Source organism: Pteropus vampyrus, unplaced genomic scaffold (assembly GCF_000151845.1).
Source record: "Pteropus vampyrus isolate Shadow unplaced genomic scaffold, Pvam_2.0 Scaffold77, whole genome shotgun sequence".
Classification (NCBI taxonomy): Eukaryota; Metazoa; Chordata; class Mammalia; order Chiroptera; family Pteropodidae; genus Pteropus; species Pteropus vampyrus.
Window position 1 is genome coordinate 4,850,348 of NW_011888858.1, and position 19,893 is coordinate 4,870,240.

At 34.4% G+C, this 19,893-nt stretch overlaps 1 protein-coding gene across 2 annotated transcripts in view; it reads left to right on the forward strand.

The window, feature by feature from the left end:
* The window catches only part of SCFD2 (sec1 family domain containing 2), a 355,447-nt gene that overhangs the window by 43,062 nt on the left and 292,492 nt on the right, over positions 1-19,893 (forward strand). For both annotated transcript variants that reach the window (XM_011362648.2, XM_023532112.1), the window contains exon 4: positions 12,793-12,968. In XM_011362648.2, coding sequence (XP_011360950.1) covers positions 12,793-12,968 — 176 coding nt within the window. The remainder of the gene's footprint in view (positions 1-12,792; positions 12,969-19,893) is intronic.

Below are 19,893 nucleotides of genomic sequence, written 5' to 3' on the forward strand. Positions count from 1 at the left end.
TCTCCACCTGGGCATTAATGGAAGTGCATTCTGCCTTTTTTTTTTTTTTCCAGAATGAAGATTTATTATATAATGGTCCCTAGCCTGTTGCAAATAAGGTGTTTTTCTTTTGGTTTTCACTAGGTCGCATCTAAGCTTTTTGGTTCTCTGCTTTACATAAAGTCTTAATAATGTGGTTTTTTCCCTATAGATGTTTAATCATGCTTGCTACCCTCAGTCTCAGTTCCTGTCAGTGTTAGCGACAGTTTTGGTAGAGTTTGCTCAGATTCCCCTGGGGCGTCTGTGGTGATTGGTCTCTGAGTGTATGGGGGAAGGGGCCCTCTGGGTTGGGGGATGCGGTCTGTGGCTTAGCCTCTATTTTGCAATCGTGGCGGGTAAAATTCAACTGTTTCTCTGCCATCCCGCTTCTCTGCTTTCTGCCCTTCTGACTAGGCCTTGCCACTGGCTGCATGGAGCTCACAGCACTGCCAGGCAGGGCTGTTCAGGGAACTTGCCACTCCTTCTCTCCTCTCCCTTCTCCTACAGGGAGCTCAGGTGGCTGGGAGAGGCAACTTCTTTATTTCTCCCAGTCTACCACCTGATACCCAGGGTTCTGACCTGTGGTAGTTCTTACGCGCAGATCCCATGCTCAGATGTGCTGATGTGCAGTTTGGGTGTTTTTTGTTCAGTTTTAGATATTTAGCTTATTGTTGTTTCAAGGGGAGAGATATGGGAATGTCTCTCACTCTGCCATGTTTCATGTACAGTTTTTATTTGGACTGTTAGTTTTTTGGTATATGTTATTTTTTTATATATTTTGGATATTAATTTTTTTATCAATGTATCATTGTTATATATATTCTCCCATTCAGTAGAATGTCTTTTCCTTTTGTTGATGGTTTCTTTTGCTGTGCAAAAACTTTTTAGTTAGCTTTCCTTCCTCTTAAGTTTTTTGGAATAGTTTAAGAAGAATAGTTGTTAATTCTCCTTCGAATATTTGGTAAAATTCATCTGTGAAACCATCCAGTCCAAGGCTTCTGTCTGTTCATAGGTTTTTGATTAGTTATTCAATTTTATTAGGAGTAATCGGTCAGTTCAGATGTTCTGTTTCTTCTTTATTCTGTCTTGGAAGATTGTATGTTTCTAAGAATTTATCCGTTCCTTCCAGATAGTCCAATTTGTTGGCATACAATTGCTTGTATTTTCTTATAATCCTTTGTATTTTTATGGAGTCCGTTGTCACTTCTTTTTCTGAGTTTATTTATATGGGTCCTCTCTCTTTTTTCTTGATGATTCTGGTTGAATGTTTATTAATTTTGTTTATCTTTTCTAAAATCTAGCTCTTGGTTTCATTGATATGTTGATTTTTCAGACTCACCCTATTTCATTTATTTCTGCTTTGATATTTATTATTTCCTTCCTTCTACTCACTTTGGACTTCATTTGCTGTTCTTTTTCTAGTTCCTTTAGGTGCAAAGTTAGATTGTTTATTTGAGATTTTTGTTCGTTTGTTTGAGGTAGGCCTATATTGCTATGAATTTCCCTCTTAGGACGCTTTCACTGTGTCCCATAAATTTGGGGTTGTTGTGTTTTCATTTTCATTTCTTTCAAGATGTCTTTTGATTCCTTCCTTTATCTCATTGTTAACCCATTCATTGTTTAGTGACATGTTAATTAGCCTCCATGTGTTTGTGTGTTTTTCACTTTTTTCTTATAGTTGATTTCTAATTTCATACCATTGTGGTTGTAGAAAGATGCTTGATATGATTTCAATCCTCTTAAATTTACTGAGACTTTTTTGGGGCCTAACGTGGTCTATCTTGGAAAATGTTCCATGTGTACTTGAGAAGAATGTATATTCTGCTGCTTTGGGGTGAAATGTTCTAGAAATATTAATTAGTTTATCTGGTCTAGTGTGACATTTAAGGCCATTGTTTTCTTGTTGATTTTCTGTCTGAAGGTCTGTCTGTTGGTGCCAATGAGATGTTAAAATCCCCTACTATGGCTGTATTACTGTCATTCTCTCCCATTATTCGGTCAGTGTTTGCTTTATCTATTTAGATGCTCCTATGTTGGGTGCATAAATATTTACTAGGGTTATGCCCTCTTGTAGGATTGATCCCTTTATCATTAAACAATGTCTTACTTTGTCTCTTATTATAGCATTTGTTTTAAAGTCTATTTTGTCTGGTATAAGTATTACTACCCTAGACTTTTTTTTTTTTTCATTTCCATTTGCATGAAATATCTTTTTTCGTCTCTTTTCTTTCAGTCTGTGTGTTTCTTTCTATCTGAAGTGGTTCCCTTGTAGACAACATATGTATGGGTCTTGTTTTTTTATTTGTTCAGCTACTCTATGTCTTTTAAGTAGAGCAGTTAGTCCATTTACATTTAAAGTGATTATTGATAGGTACATAGTTATTGCCATTTTACTATTCATATTTGTATTCTTTCCTCCTCCCCCTACTTCTTTTTAAAGAAATTCCTTAAGTATTTCTTATAATGTTGGTTTGGTGGTGGTGAATTCCTGTAGCTTTTTCTTATCTGGGACGATCTTTATCTCACCTTCAATTTTAATTGATAGCCTTGCTAGGTAGAGTAATCTTGGTTGTGAGGTCCTTGCTTTTCATCACTTCAAAGGTTTTCTGTACTGCAAAATTTCTGTTAAGAAATCAGCTAACAGTCTTATGGGACCTCTCTTGTAAGTAACTAGCTGCCTTTCTCTTTCTGTTTTTAGGATTCTCTCTTTGTCTTTAACCTTTGGCGTGGACCTCTTTGGGTTCATTTTGTTTGTGGCTTTCTGCACTTTCTGGACTTGTGGATCTATTTCCTTCACCAGGTTAGGGAAGTTTTCAGGCATTATTTCTTCAAATAGGTTTTCAATCTTTTGCTCGCTCTCTTCCTCTTCTGGTACCCTAGTGATGCAAAAGGAGTTATGCTGGGTGTTGTCCCAGAGGTCCCTTAAACTTTCCTCATTTAAAAAAATCAATTTATTTATTATTTATCTGTCTTTGCTGTTTTAATTGGGTGTTTTCTGCTATTTTGTGTTCTAAATCGCTAATTTGATTTTCTGCTTCATCTAATCTCCTGTTTCCTTTTAGTGTATTCTTCATTTCAGTTATGGTATTCTTCATTTCTGACTGGTTCATTTTTTGGATTTCTACGTCCTTTTTTAGGCTTACTATCTCTTTGTTGAAGTTTTCACTGAGATCGTCTGTTCTTCCTCTGAGTTCATTGAGCATCCTTATAACCAGTGTTTTGAACTCTGAATTTGGTACTTTGCTTGCATCCATTTCTTTTAGGTTTTTTGTTTTTGTTTTTGGTTTTTTTTTTGGAGTTTTCTCCTCTTCTTTCATCTGGAACATGTTTGTTTTCTCATTTTGGCTGTCTCTCTGTGTTCACTTCTATGTGTTAGGTAGTCTGCTATGTCTCCCTGTCTTAAGGGAGTGGCCTTTGTAGTAGATGTTCTGTGTGGCCCTGTGATTCAGTCTCTCTGAATACCTGTACCAGGTGCTCCAGGAGTAACCCTTGTGTGGTTGCATGTGTCCTTCTTTTATACTTGAACTTTAATTGTTGTTGGCACATCAGTGAGTAGGATTGACTTTCAGGCTGACTGGCTGAGAAGACTGGCCATGCATGCAGCGTATGAGCTGTGTGTGGGCTCATCCCAACGAGGGAGTTCACCCATCGGGTTCGTGTGCCTGTTGAGACCACTCTTTAGGTGTGTTGCTTGTGGGCTAATCAGGTCATATTCTGTTGAAGTCTAATGCCAGCCTCTGGGTGTGTTAATTCTGGAGCCTTTTGGGTCTCCCAAGGTTATCTGCTGCCTGTGACCAGCCTACAGCTACCTGATTGGAGCTACAAAGCTATGCCCAGTTGGTTGCTCCCAGTGCTTGATCTGGAGGCACATGGGCATGGTTGGATACACTACTCCTGGGCCTGGGGCAGATTAGCAAAAGGCTTAGGGTACCCCAAGGCCTGAGGCTGCCTGCTGGCTGTTCGTAAGGCTCAGTAGCTAATGGAGTCTCGGGCGGTACACTAGTCGGCTTAGGTGCGCCCAAGGAAATTACCAGGGTGGGATGAGTGGTGTTCACCAGGTTAGTGCAGATTCAGATTTGGTGCCAGTGCTGCACCTGTAGTCACTTGCAAAAGTCTTAGATCACACCTCAGTGGTGCAGTACCCCCACCTCAGGTTCACAGACTGCTGAGATTTGTTTAAGAAATACTGCAGCTCAGGCTGGGGCTGACTGCCTGCCCAGGAATTGTCTTCAGAGGCATGCAAGCTGAGGCATGTAAATTGTTGCTGAAGGACCTTCTGCCTTGAGGGAGAGGAAGGGCTGGTTGCCCAGCCAGGAATATGAGATTTGGGTGGGATGTGGTCCCAGAAGTTACCAGGTTGGAGCTGAGTGAGCAGAGTTAATCAGGCCAATGGAGATTTGGATTTGGTCATGTGCTAGGAGGGCTCAGCATAGGCAAGATGGCGTCCACCTGTAGGCTGCTCAGGAGGAGGGCTCAACAAAAGGTTATAATGGTGGCTGCTCCTCCAGCCCTTGCCCTGAAACCACACAACTCAGTTCTTTCCCTGGATGTCTCTGGCACCTCACAAGCTGCTGTTTCCCCTCCAGTGTTTGTGAGTGAGTAAGTCTGTGTGCAGGCTTTTCAAGGGAACGCCTGGGTTTCCAGCAGCCATTTATCTTACCTGGATGGTTGGGGTTCCTGTTGATTTTTACAGCCAGATTTTGTGTGGATTCCTCTTCGTGGCACTGGAACCTTGGCCTAGGGAGCCCAGGTGTGAGGCTGGGTGCCTTCGCTATTGAGGTGGGTCCTCCGCAGTTGAAATATCCCTCCTGATGTGCATCTGCTACACGCTTATGCACAGCCAGCCTGTTTTGTGCCTCCACCCCTCCTACCATTGTCAATGTGGCCTCTTCTTTATATTCTTAGTTATAAGAGTTATCTTCAGCTGGTGTTCAGATGGTTCTCCAGGTTGATTGTTGTATAATTAGTTGTGATTTTAATGTGGTCGTGGGAGGAGGCACGCACAGAGTTTACTTTTACTCACTCTGCCATCTTGACAGGAACTGCCAGTTATGCCTCATTTTAAAAATTAATATTCCCTAAAAATTATATTAAGTTGTTAAATTTAATCAAATCTAAAATGTATGAAGATATTGACACATGGAAATCTGATAGTATCAACTACAGCTAAGTATACACCTACTGAGCAGTTTCACACCTGGGCATATATTCAATAGAAATGGGTGCTTATGTTTACCAAAAGACATTTATTAGAATGTTCATAGTATCATTATTTATAATGTCCCCAAACTATAAAACCTAAGTGTCCTTCAAAGCAGAATGGATAAAGAAACTGATGTAGTCATGTAGAGCAATAAAATAGGGAAAAAAAGATTGAAGTTTTGGATAATGTTAACAAAAGAAGCTAGACACAAAAGAGTACATACATATAATTTCATTAAATGAAGTTCAAAAGCAGAAAGAAATGATCTGTGGTGATAGAGATAAGTAATAGTGTATGTTTGTGGGATTATTAATTGGATACGTATACGAGGAGGTCTTCTAGAGTGCTGGACACATTCTATACATTGATCTGGGTGGTGGTTATATGGATAGATACATATGTAAACTTTAATTTACCTGTACACTTAAGATTTGTATGATTTGTATGCTTTATGTTATTCTCATCACTCTTCATATCCATTATACTTGAGGCTTCCGTGTCTGAAGTTGCTTGTACCTTTCTAGCAGGTAGCTTTCTCTTCGCTGCAGTGCCTTTTAACTTATTCTAGGCAAAGACTTTTTGGGTGGCTGAGAGTAGAGGGTTTATTTTTATTGTTTGTTTTGCTCTATCAAGTAGTACTCTTTCTCTTTTACCTTCTAGGGATTTGTACTTCAATTAAAAATATTTTAATATGATAAAAATGATAGTATTATTATTTTAAAAATCATAATTCAGTTGTAGTTATGTTTACTTGAATGTTCTTATTTCCATTATTTCTTAGTTTCCTAGTATAGCTAAGTATACTTATGTATCCCAACTGAAAATTTCATTCAGCTTATATTCTAATATGTATGGCTTTGTAGCTATATATGTTTTTGTTTTCTAGAGGTGATAAAATGTTCTCAAATTATGTAGTGGTGATGATTGCACAGCTCTGTGAATATACTAAAAACCACTGAATTGTATACTTTAAGGGTGAATTTTATGGTTTTTGAGTTATATCTCAATAAAGCCGTTATTTTAAAAAGAACTCTTGGAAATAAAGATATTGTGAAAATGAAATTCAGCCAAAGTTTAAATATAAATCAAGAAAACTTCTTAAAATATAGTCTGAATAGGACATTAAAAAAATAGAAAAGATAAAAGTTATAGCTAACTAATCCAGGAGGTCCAAGAATAATTCAAAGTTTCATAAAGAGAAACAGAGCAGAGAATAGGAAAAAAAGTAGAGAATAGCAAAGAAAGAATGTGAGGCTTTTCTAGATATGAATAAAGGCATAGTGAAATTTAAATAGGCTTCCTGAGAAGCAAGTAGAAAGAATTAAACAATCTCTGAACTAGATGTAATCACTGTGAGTCCTCAGTACAAGGCAGTGAGAAGGTCTTAAGGGCTCCAAGATGGAAAAAAGAAGCTTACCTACAAAGGAACAAGAATGAGAGTAGCTCATTCCTCATTCCTCATTAGCAACCTTATTATTTTAACTGAGAATTCTATGTCCAGATAAACTATTATTAAACTTTGAAGACAAGAAAAAGCCTTTTCAGACATAAAAGAGCTTTCCTTTCTAACCACCTTTCTGAGTGTTACTTGAGAATGTCCAGCAAAAAGAGTACACCAAGAAAGAAAAGTCATAGATTTAACAAAACAGTGTTCCAACAAAAGAGAGCAATAAAGGAAGTTCTAGGTTGCTGACTGTGTAGAAAGGCCTGGAGAACCATCCATCCAGGATGACCCTGGAAAATGAAGGGGTTCGGTAATAAAGTGTTCAGGGAGGAAAAAAAAAAACACAGACTCTGAAGATATAATCACATTATATTTGTGATTATAATATGTCAAAGCTTTGATTTAGGCAGATAATGCCCGCCACCCCAAATGCCACCAAGCATTCTAGGAGCAAAGCATATTATATGTATAGGAAATGTAAACATAGCACATAATTTGATTCCATCATTAACAGTTATATAGTTCATAATGATATAAACACTACTATTGATTGATTTTTGAACTTTTCAAATCAAACTATAGAAAAAGCACATAAAACTAATTATAGTTACAGAGCAAAATATAAGTGCTATCAATTTTATCCAGATCAAAATAAAAGTAAAGATGGTTTGAAAGATGAAAGGGAGAAATAAGTAAAGTGAAGAGTAGAGCAGGCTAATATCCTCTTCTTAGAACATGAAAAGGCATAAGATGCCAACATAGTTGACAGAACAAAAAAAGTTTAAGTCTGCTTAACTTAATGTAATAATGTAATGTAATAATGTAAGTCTGCTTGTGGACTATCTCACCATCTCTTTGTTGTTGTGTGTTCCTATCCTTTTTAATTCCTTTCTGTCATTCTGATGGAATAAGGAGAGGATGTAAACCTGTCTGCTCAGTTTACACTCTGAGCTTTTTGTACAGTATTTACAAACTTCTAAGCCATCATTCATACACAAGATTCTGGCTCTCTTATGTTAACTGTTGAATGAACATTTGAAATTTTCTCTAATAGTGCTAACTACCAACCTTTGTCTATATGTCAGTATGGGTGTTTTTCCTATCATATATATGTATTCCTGGAAAACTTGTTATGTAAAATCACATACTAGGTATCAGGGTTCGTGATAAAAAAAAATCATTAGCAGAAGCTCATTCAAAAATATATTTAAATTTATAATTAGAAAACTAATAAAAACAATATGAATGTTGATAAAAATACTAATGCAGTTAAAAAGATATGCTAAATTCCTATAAATAAAGAAATGTTACGGCATATATAGGACTTTACATGAACAAAAAGTTGAAGGTTGTAAAGAGATTTTGAGGCTGTTTAGTTATGGAGGCAAAGGCAAAATGCACCAAAAAACAGGTACAACCAAACAGGACACATGGCCAAGCAGAGCCAAGAGGAAGACCTAGGGATGCCTGGGCGCTGCATACAGTGCTCAGTTCCTCTTGTGGCTTCCAGTGTTTGGCTATTATTATTTGCTTTGGGTTTAGCTGCCGTTATTTGGTGGCACAAAATGTTAAAATAATAAGAAAAAATGAATAGATATGACTTTTGTGTAATATTGAAATTATTCCTGTTTGCCAATTGTGTGTGAACTAATAAACCACAGTTTTAGCAGAACATGTTCTATTTAAATATTTTAATGTACTTCACTTTTATTATATTAGAAAAATGATTGAAAAGGAGATAAACGAAATGCTGATTTCTGGGAATGCAAATCTTAAAGCATGTAAGTTTGTGTATTCAAATTTCACATACTTCAGTTTCCATTCATGTTTTCAGGAAAATAAATAAAAAACATGCAATGACAATATTATTATTTTTTATATCAAGGTTTTTTTAAATAACCGTTTAGTAGCAAATATACTAGACAAATTTCTGTTGGTCATTGCTTTCTACCATTAAGACACAGTTTGTGATTAAATCAAACCTGATACTGACAGATTATTCTTTAAGAATATCAACAAAGAAGCATTAATAAATTAAATATATTTTAACAAGTCACAAAAATGCATTGAGAAAGTTATAATTTATCAAGTGTATGTAGTAAATAGCAAAATAGTCTCCATGATGCATTTGAATTCAGTATTGTAAGGATCGCAGACCATTAAAATATCAAAACCTTTTATTTTCCAAATTTGTCCCCTTTCCTTCAAGGGATAATTATATTTTAGTGAGTTTTAAAAATATATGGAATTGATGATTGATAAAGTTTTATATTTTTTCTTAGCTAGATTGAAATCAGAAGGCTGTTTCTCTTTCTTAAAGACTCTGTAAAAAAAAAAAAAAAAAAAAAAAAAAAAAGCCTAATAGCTTTTCTTACTTGAAAACCATTTTTCAAATTTCAAATTGCCACTTTTCAAAAAGTTGCTGCATGTTATGCAGTCTTGATATAAAATGACCTTTGTTTTTATGGCTTTAAAAAATGTGTTGCAAAGCCTCCAGGTTGACATTTTAAAATCACTATGTAAATCTGCCTGACAAGGTGGGTTTTATTATTTTTTTTCTTTGAAATGTGGGATATGAATAAATGTTCTTTCTATGACTTTTTCAACATCTGGTTCTAGTTGCTTGCTGTTTTAGTTGTTATGAACTAAAGTTGTTAGCTTCACTGTAGAATTTTTGGTCGTCAATTAATTGATTTCTATTTGTTTTATGTAAGGTTGTGATTTTAAAGTATTTATATGAAATGATCTTTTATTAAATTTTTGTTAGCGTGTTATAGATTTTTACCACTCCGCCCCCGCTCCCCCCGCCCCCCGCCCAATCTGCTTTCATGACTTATCTAATGAACTGTTAGTGGGTTGTATGTGTAAGAAAAAGTATACAGAGGAGAAAAGAATAGAGCAGCAAAGGTATATAATCGCTCAATTCACAATGTAGTGTTCTGTTGGCATTTCCTGTTGTGAAATATACCCATTTATTCCTTAGGTGGGAAGGTGGCATTATATAAATATGGTTACCAATTCTGAGTCTGAGCTAGGAAACACAGTTTAACTGGATAAAAAGTTCAACTTTGTTTTTGAATCAAAGCTATTTTTATCTTTAAATTGAGCATATGATTATTATAATAGAAATCTAAACAGACCCTCTGATGGCTTTCTCTGTTGATTTCCATTTTTTATGGACTCTCTAAAAGACAGTTATATTATGAATAGATTGTATGTATTTTGAGCCTATTTAGTTTCTCCTTCTTTAGTTGAGGATACAGAGTTAGAGAGGTAGACAGTTCGTATCATATAGAGCCTTTCATATTTTGAAGACATTTTGTATTTTTCCTTAGCAATCCTTATCACAATAATGATTAAGTAATTATTTATATAATTATTTTATGAATCTCTCTCTTCATAGACAAAGCTCTAGGTGCCTTTGTACTTCCATCACCTGCAGGACAGTGTTTAACAAATAAATGGGACTCATGGTGATTGTAGACTTGAACCCATTTTGTGTGAAAACTTGTTTTCATATATTTAATGTTAATATTTAACATTAGAAGATGTCATTGTGTAAAAATGTTAATTATTTGCACAAAAGGTCCCCATTACGTAAGAGAGAATGACATGTGATAGGCTGACTTAATTAGGAGAGCATCAAGGAGTCATTTGTCTTCTTTATTGGCCAGGAGGTCAGTGATTTTTATCTGGCTTGTCCACGATTTGTCCAAGAACAATGCCTGGCACAGAGATATGTGTTGAAACAATGAATTAACAAAAATTAATGACACAACTCAATAATAATAAACAACCTAATAAAAATGGACAACAAATTTGAACAGATACTTCACCAAAATATATATAAGATGGCAAGTAAGCATAGGGAAAGATGATCGATACTGTAAGTTGTTAGAAAAAGACAAATTAAAATCATGATGAAATATTGCTACACACCTGTTAGAATGACTAAAATCAAAATAACTAGCAATAAATACCAAGTTCTGGTGAGGGTATGAGGCAACTAGAACTCTCACATGTTGCTGGTGGGGCAGCACACTTTGGAAATCAGTTTGTCCATTTCTTATAAAGTTAAACATATACTTAATATATGACCCAGCAACACCAGTACTAGAAATTAACCCCAGAAAAATGAAATCATATGTACACACACACATACATGTATAAAAGCCTGTACGGATGTCCGTGAAGACTTTATTCATAATTTAAAAAATTGGAAACAACCAGGTGATCATTAACTGGTGAATAGGTAAAGAAGCTATGACACATACGTACAGTGGAATATTACTCAGACCAAAAAGGGAGCAAACTGTGAATATAAGCAACATGTATGAATAACAAATACACCATGCTAACGGGAAAGAAACTAGAGTCAAAAGACTACATACTATATGATTCCAGTTATATAACATTCTGGAAAGGCAAAACTATGGTATAGAAATCAGATAAACACATATATGTGTTTATCAAGGTCTGAGGATAAGGAAAGAGAATTAACAACAAAGAAGGGGAACTTTTGGAATGATAGAAATGTTCTGTATTTTGATTTTGATAGTGCTTACCGAGCTATATGCATTTGTCAAAATTCACAGAACTGTATACTAGGATAAGGTTAATTTTACTGTATGTAAATTATACCTTAATAAACCTGGCTCAAAACCAGAGTTCTTCTCTGGTTTTTCTCTATTAGTACTTAAGCAAGCAAATCGTTAGCTTGCTGCTTTGAGAATCAGGAATGAGCTCATGCTCTACAAAGAGACCAAAGAAACTAGTGAGATTCTGCTGCCTACTTATTCCTAGTATTCTTATTCTTTAGATGCTTACCCTGATAAACTAGTAAGAAAGAGCTTCAAAATTCTTAATCTCTTCAAAATAATGTAATGAAAGGAAAGAATATGTCACAGGCTTTTAAGTTTCTTCTAAGTCTTCATTTTTTGTGTATTATGATCCGTAGCCAAAATCATTTATTATGTGATATCTGCCATTTAGCACTGTGCATGACACTGAACTCAGTGCCCCGGTGGGGCTCAGAGATGCAGCACATGCCTTGTATGCTGCCTCATAGACTTGCTATGAGAATCAGAAGAGGGCATGGTTGCACTGTGTAAACTGTGAAGTGCTAAATAAAGATAGATGGTTTCATTGCCAAGTATTAACAAATCTGGATAAAACAAACAAACTTGGATTTCAAGCATCAGAGAGTAACCCACAAACATGGCGTGGGTAACGTGTAGGAATTTACTTGACTTTCATCTGTGTCTGGCCCCATTGCCTTCTTCTTGCCCAATAGGGAGAATTTGTGGTATTCAGGAGTTTTGTGCAAAGTACTGATAAGTGGCAGGAATTAAATTTGGCGGGTTGGAGAGTGAGAAGTGAATCAACTGAAGGACTGCTATAGGCAAAAGTTGGACTTAGAGGCTCTGAAGGAGTGAATCTTCAACAGTTTTTTTCATTTGTCCATTTTTGTCTTTGTACTATTGCTCGTTTTTTATAATGTGCGTTCTCTTGTTCAAGTCTAGGTCATCATTGTAGCAAATGCTGTATCACCCACACCACATTGTTTCTTCTGATATCTGATCTTCTAGTGTTTTTGCTACCCTGGTTTTCCATACATTTTTGTTTTGTGTAACAGCCAGCTTTATCCTTTTATTGTCATGAACCCACTGATATCAGTGATAAAGTTTTAGCTATAGTTGTAACAGATTTTTCCTCATGTTTTATATACATACACACACAATTAGAAATTTTGCCTCTTTGCCTCTTAGACTTCCAAATCATATGTCTTAGAGAGGCACTCCATGTCGAGCCCAGCAAATATTTATTTGTGTGACTTTATTTGAGAACTTACTTGCAGGGTATTGCAGAATTAGAAAATGAATTTCACTAACAACATGACCTTGGCCAGATCACTTAACATCTGTTTTCTTACTTGCAAAATGCAGGTAATAGTTTCAACTCCACTGTTGTCACCATGTTGTAAAAATCACAATAGCTTAGCAAAGCTTGCAGTCAACTCAGAAGTTCTGTACCAATATAAGATAGTTAGTATTATTAAGGGAATTCTCCTCATTATTTTTACCACTTCCAGAAGAGGGTTCACTGATAAATTATTGTGTTTCTCTAGGAAGAGTCACTCCAGGGCAGCTGATGTCCTATATTCAGCTCTTCAAGAACAACTTCAAAGCTCTAGTGAATCACTGTGGACTCCTGCAGCTTGGACTGGCCACTGTTCAAACTCTGAAACACCCACAGACTGCCAAGTGGGACAACTTTCTGGCTTTTGAAAGGCTCCTTCTCCAGGTATGTTGCTATGGGAGCTTCTTGGGATAGTAATAATTAAAATTTTCACTTCCAGGGAAAAACTTTGATACTTATTGTAGTATTAGTAATAAATCATACTGTTGACATATACCTTATATCATATTCTCCTTGTGTTCTCAAATTAAAATAGAAACTTACCATACCCTTTCTTTTTTTGACAGTGACATCTTTGGCTTCTCACTCAATACTAAGAATGTTTTTGAGCATTTGACTAACCTTGGACAATCTCTTTTCAATTTTATGCCACTCGGACCTTTCTTGATTTTTATGGCATCTTTATTCAATCCTTACAACTTATTCCTGTAGACTATTATGGCTATTTGCATTTCTTCTCACACTAACTAGTCTCTAATCCTTAAACAACATATATAACATGTGGCTCAGTAAAAGGTGAAAAGAAAAAACTGCATTTGTAGTTTTATGAAGAAATTTGTATGTGGGGTAGGACCTTTTCGTGGTTGATGAATTATTTTTATGGGGAGATTTTTTTTTAACAAGATATATGTTTTAAAATTATAAAATATTTCAAATTTACGTAAAATAATATGACGAATATCTATGTACTCTCTATATAGACTCAATATATCTTACTAGTTTTTAATATTTATTTTGTATCATTTTTTTATTAAAGAAATAAAAATAGAGTTAAAGTTGAAGCATCTCTGATACTATACCCTTCCCTGCTCTGATTCTCCTTTTTTCTTTTTCAGAGGTAATCATAAGCTTGAATCTTATTTCTATATTTTTATTAAATGTTTTTTCCATAAATAATATAGCATATTGTTATGGGTTTTACCTTTTATGTAAGTGACACCACGCTATAATATTTCTAAGCAATCTGCTTTTTCAGCATTCTATTTTTAAGATAACCAAGTTGACATGTATAGTACCAGTTCATTCATTCTATACCACACTATTTAAATGAATATAAAATAATTTATCCAATCCATATTGATGTAGAGTTAGGCTGTTCTATATTTGTGTGTGTATGTGTGTGAGTGTGTGTGTATGTTTATGTGTCGGTGTGGTTAGAAAGAATGTGATGAATATCCTGGAACATGGTACACATGTGAAAGAGTTTCTCTAGGATATACACCTTGGAGAGTATTGTTAAATTGTTGACCATGCATGTTGTTGAGGTAATTAAATAGCACCAAATAGATCACTAAAGAAGCTGGACTAGTTGACAGTTCTGCTAGGAAGGGATGACAGTTTCTTTCCCAGCATAGTGTCCAGCACTCAGTATTATTGAACTTAAACATTTTTGATAGTGGGTCAATGCTATCTGCATTATAAATTTGCAATCCCCTGGCTACTATGAAGCTGAGCATCTTTTATGATATTTATTGACTATTCAATTTTCCTCTTCTGTCAGTTGCTCATTCTTATACTTTGCACATTTTTCTTCTATTGGGTAACAGCATAAATTGTTTTACATCATGGAAATACTTCTCCCAGACTGTACTTTTTCTTTTAATTTTAATTCCTATATATATCATTGTATAAAAGTTTTAATTTTTTATGTAGTCTAGTTAATATTATCCTTTATGGTTCGTGCTTATTTATGTTTTACATTAGAAATATTTTTAACCCCTAATTTCTAAATATATTGTTCTTTATTTTCTACTAAGAATTAACTTTTACTTTTGACATTCAAATTTTTAATCCACCTGGTGTTTTATTAAGCTCTAATTTTTTTTTCCCATAGGAATAGCCTAGTCTCCCCCACACCATGTATGAACTATTCCCTTGTACCATAGATTACTTATCCAACAGTCTTTTTTCTCTTTCTCATGTTGGCATAACACCAGTTTTGTTCCAGTGTCTACTTTTCCCCCACATTATTTGGGTAAATCCTGATTCTTCTCAGACCATATTGGTATTCTCATTTCCCTACCTAATAATTGGTTTAGCAGTTCTAGCCAAAGAGAGGCAAAGGGAAGTTTGCTGAAGATATTTCTAGGAAAGATTTTCTTTTGCCCTTATAGAAAGATATATAATGAAAAAACAAACTCCTTTTTCTGTCTCTTGATATATGTTTATGACACTTAGAGCATTTTGTGGTAATGAAAGAAGGTTGCTGTTATCTTCAGGAAGACAGAACAGAACCTGACTCTGAGTCTTACCTCAAAAAATCTGGTTTTGTGAGATGATACTTCTCATTGTTTAAGCAATTTTAATAGTTGGTTTTCTGTTATTTGAAAGCAAAAGATACTTATCCTTTTCCCTTTGATGTGTAATGTACTGACATCTCATACAGTGGTGGGTTTATTTCTTAGTTTCTAGTCTGTTCCAGTGTTCAGTTTATCTATTACAGAATTAATACTACAGCATTTCAAAATCAATATGTCCAGTTTTATGGTTTTCTCTATAAATGAGACTTACTAGATTTGTTGGGAGTATTTTAAAGATTTTAATGCCATTGAGAATTGAATTTTTAAAATTTTCGAATTGTTTATTGCCAGCATAGAGGAGGAATACCTTGACTTTTGACTGCTGATCACATGTCCAGCAACCTTGCATTTGATATTTATATTTGTTTTCTTATTTCTTGCTGTGATTCATTGGTTCTCCTGGATTTCCTTTGTGGGCAATAATATCTGTGAATAATAGCAGTTGTTTTCTTCCTTTCAACGCTTAATGCCACTTTCTTTTTTAGTGCACTGATTATGTATATTAGGACACTCTTCAAAAGAGGCAATGATAGATTGGTATCTTTGCATTATTCCTGACTTTAAAAAAAATGTTCTAAAATTTAACCATTCAATATTTTATTCGATGAGTTTTTGTTTTGTTTTTAATCAAACAAGGGCAGTTCCTAATACTAGTTTGCTGAGTTGTTGTTCTTATAATGCATGAGTTTTAATGCAGATCCTGAAATTTTTAGATTACTATATAGTTTTTCTTCCTTAATCTGTTAATGTGGTGAATTGTATTTAAAAATTTTAAATGTTAAATAATCATTATTGCATTCCTGGGATAGGTTAAACTTGGTCCCCCCCCCACACACACACACACTTAACACACATGTGCATGCATACACACAAAAACAAACATAGCTAGATTTAGTTTGCTAATATTTAATTTAGTATGTGCATTTATGCTCGTTAGTGAGATTAGCATACGACTTCTATTTATGGATTGCCATGGGTTTGGTTAGAGTGAGTTTTATTTTTTTTATTCTCAGGAGTATAAGAAAGGAATTATGAGTTGCTTAAAAGTGAAATATGCCTGAAGAATCATTAGGACTTTTTGCTTTGTTCATTTTAGATTTTTATTTCCAATTTAATCACTTAAATGTTTATGGATCTATTTAATTCTTCTGTTTCTTCTTAAGATTAATTTGATAGTTTATATCAGCTGAAATTATTCATTCATATAAATTTTCAAATTTACTGGCATAAATTTATTCATAGAATTCTCTTAAAAATGTTAAATCTTTTTTCAATGTATAGTTTTATTCCTTTTATAATGCCTAGTATTTTTATTGTGTTCACTCTTTTTTGATTTTGCTCAGTATTGGCAGAATTTTATTAGTAACTCCAAAGAATTGACTTTAGTTATTTTATTTTGACATACTCACTTATGTTTTTGTTTTATATTTCATTAATTTCTGTTCCTATCTTTATTTCCTTTCTATGTTCCTGGTTTTGCTCTGATGTTCTTTTACCTAACTTCTTATTTTCAAATATATGCATGAGATTATGAATTTCCCTTTAAATATTGCTTGTACCTTATTCCAAAAGTTTTTATTATATTTATTGTTATTCAGTTCTAAGTATCTCACAATTTCTATTATGACCTTTTTCTTTGTTAATTAATTATTTAGACTGAATATTTTTAAGTTTATAAATAAATGGGCTCTTAAAAAACTTTTATTTTAATTGATTATTAGATTGTGGTTAGAGAATGTGTTTTGAATGATTTAATTTCCTTGTATATGGTTCCTTGTTTGTATGTGATTCATTTTTATAAATGTTTCATATGGGCTCAAAAAGAAAGTTTATTCTCTAATTGTTGTCTGTAGGGTTCCAAAAATGTCCCTTAGTTCATAGTGATTATATACAATATTTATATATCTTATGTATAATAAAGTATATTATTATAATATAAATAATCATTAATAATTGACTCAAAGCTACACTTTTTAAATTCTTTACCTCTTTGATTTATTAGCTTCTGACAGAAATATTTAAAAATTTCTCACCATGTTTGTGTATTTACCAAATATTCCTTATATATTTTTCTATATCTATTATCTATATCTATAATCTATGCCTATACCTATATCTATATCCCACACCTATATCTATATCTATTAAAAACCATGAATTCATTCTAATGTCATAATTCTAATCTAATACTACAGAGTTTATTCTAGTTTTCTCTTTTTCCTTATTCGTAACTCCCTTCTCTGACAGCGAGGAACCTATCTCCCATTACCTTCAACATAGTTAATGACTTGATAAATCTCCACATATGTAACCAGTCTTTAGAGCTGCTTCCCTTCTTGTTCTTTCCTTACCTCACCTGGGCTCTGTCTTCCTGCTCCAGGTCATGTCTAGGTTCACACAGATGTTCTCTTTCACTTCATGCAAAGGTGCCTCTGTTGACATCCTTTGCGAGAATACTGCCATTGCCACTCCCCTGTTCGGATGCTCTCACCTCCTTGCTCAGGCTCTGAAACTCTGTCATGGGGTATTACTCTCCCTCAACCTCCACATGCATGACTTTCTCACCTCCTTTGGTTCTGACGACTCATTTAGGGCTGCTGTTTCATTCACCTCTCTTCTCCCCAAGGGGCCTTGGTAGCCATTTAAACACCCCCCTCACCTTGCTCATGTTTTGATACCCTGCACTGGGCCCTAACTGCCTCCAGCCTCCACTTGGATGTCCGCTCTACCCTCTTGGGTTCCAACAACCCTACTATGCGAAGATGGCTCCTCACCCTCATTTGACTCTGAAACCTGCACTGGGGTGCTGTTTCCTTCCCCCATGCACATCCTTTCATCCCTTGGGTTCTGATAACCTGCTCTAGGCCACTGCTACCATCTTCTTTTCTCTTCTCTGTACTACCACATGGACAACCTCCTCACCCTGCTGCTGCCTGCTACTGGTATTCTTTAAGGTGAATCTCTAATTCCAAAATCTAACAAAAGTGTTTCAAAACAAGACACAGCAGTGTTTTCCCAAGAATATTAATATTGCACCTCATTAGAGATTTCTGAAGAAACTTGACACAGTTTTAATTCTAAGCTATCTTATATTTATAATTAATTTTTGGAATTATGTCCCATATTAGACTACCTCAGATGTGACCATGGTACTTTATGTGATTCTTTCAGCAAGTGAAAAAAAGTTAAAAGACTGTGAAAAGAAAAATTTTAACATGCTAAAGTATCTTAAGTCATTTAAGACACCAAAATCTTACTTTTATCATAATTGCTCATTACGTTGGCTAGCACTATGCTCTCAGTGAGTTCTGGGTCCTTACAAGTAGTGTTTCAGCATAGGTGAAATTATAAGCTAGCCATCGTGATTGCGCTTTGTTTATGGATGTGCTTATTTTATATAGTATACACTTCCTCCATTAATGTAATGTCATAATAAAAGATGAGCTGTCCCTTTTATAGACTTTGATTTGAAAGTAGAACATTTGAGTTTATATTGTGTATGAGGGCAACTTCTAGCTTTTTCTAAAGGGCTCGAGAGCCAACTAGATGCAAATCTTAACCATGATTGAGAGGTGATTTCGTGGGAGACTCATTTCTACCACTCTTTACCAGCCCTCTGTTGCTCGAACTTCAATGTTGACTTTATGGCCTAAGTAATATTATAGACAACTTTGGTTAAGAAAAAGAAATTGGTCTTGGAAGTCTATAATTTAACATAAGTTACTACGTTTTTCTACTTACTGCCAACTGTTGGCTTCGTGGTTTTGGCGATTTAAGGACTAGTCAGCAAGAGATCTGTGTACTGGTCATAAGATTTATATTCGGCTCAGGCTCTAGAAAATGAGAAAAAGATAATGTTATGTGCTCAAAAGAGAAACGTTTTGCGTATTGGGAAAATCTAATCTTTATTGTCAGTGGATATGTTTTTAAAACCAAAAGGAGATAAAACATCTTCTCAGTTCCTTTTTCTCTTCCTTATCTCCAAGGCCCAATAATCGTAGTCTATGTTTTAGGCATTTAACACAAGTCTGCTAATTAATAAATACTTTTGTTTCATGTTTAAAATGTAGAAAAAAATAAGTTTAATCTGAACATGGATACAGTTATTATTTCATTAGTAAATGTATACACTTGTAAAAATGACTTTGCTTTTTTTAAATCAAAGTGTGGATTTACTTTTTTGGTGGTAGGCTACAGAGATTTTATTTTAAATATAGTCTAACTAGAAAGTATGATTTCGTTTTTTCATCTAAATAGAAATAAAGTGCCTACCTCATAGTGTTATCGTCAGGATCGAATGAGATTATATATGTACATTACTAAGTAAAGTGCTTTACATGCAGTAAGTGTTCAATAAATAATTGCTTATTCTTTTAGCTGAGCCAAAAATATTACAAATGCCAAAGTATTTTATCTGAGTAAAACCTTAATATATTCTCACCTAGACTTTGTTTATCTATGTTAAAATTTTTTAAGGAAATTGAGACTATTAGAAAAATCTTGCTTTTTAAAATATTTACTGTTTGATAATGTTTAACAATATTTTTCTTTAAATCTAGATTTAAATCCCATTGTTTCTACAATGTGTAACTGATGTTTATATCTGTCACAAAGAAAAACATTATAATTTATTGTAGTTATAAAATGATATCAAACTATATAGTAGAAGAAGCAGCTGTATTTATACTTCCTAAAAACATAATTTATAAATATAGGTATTATCTATCTAC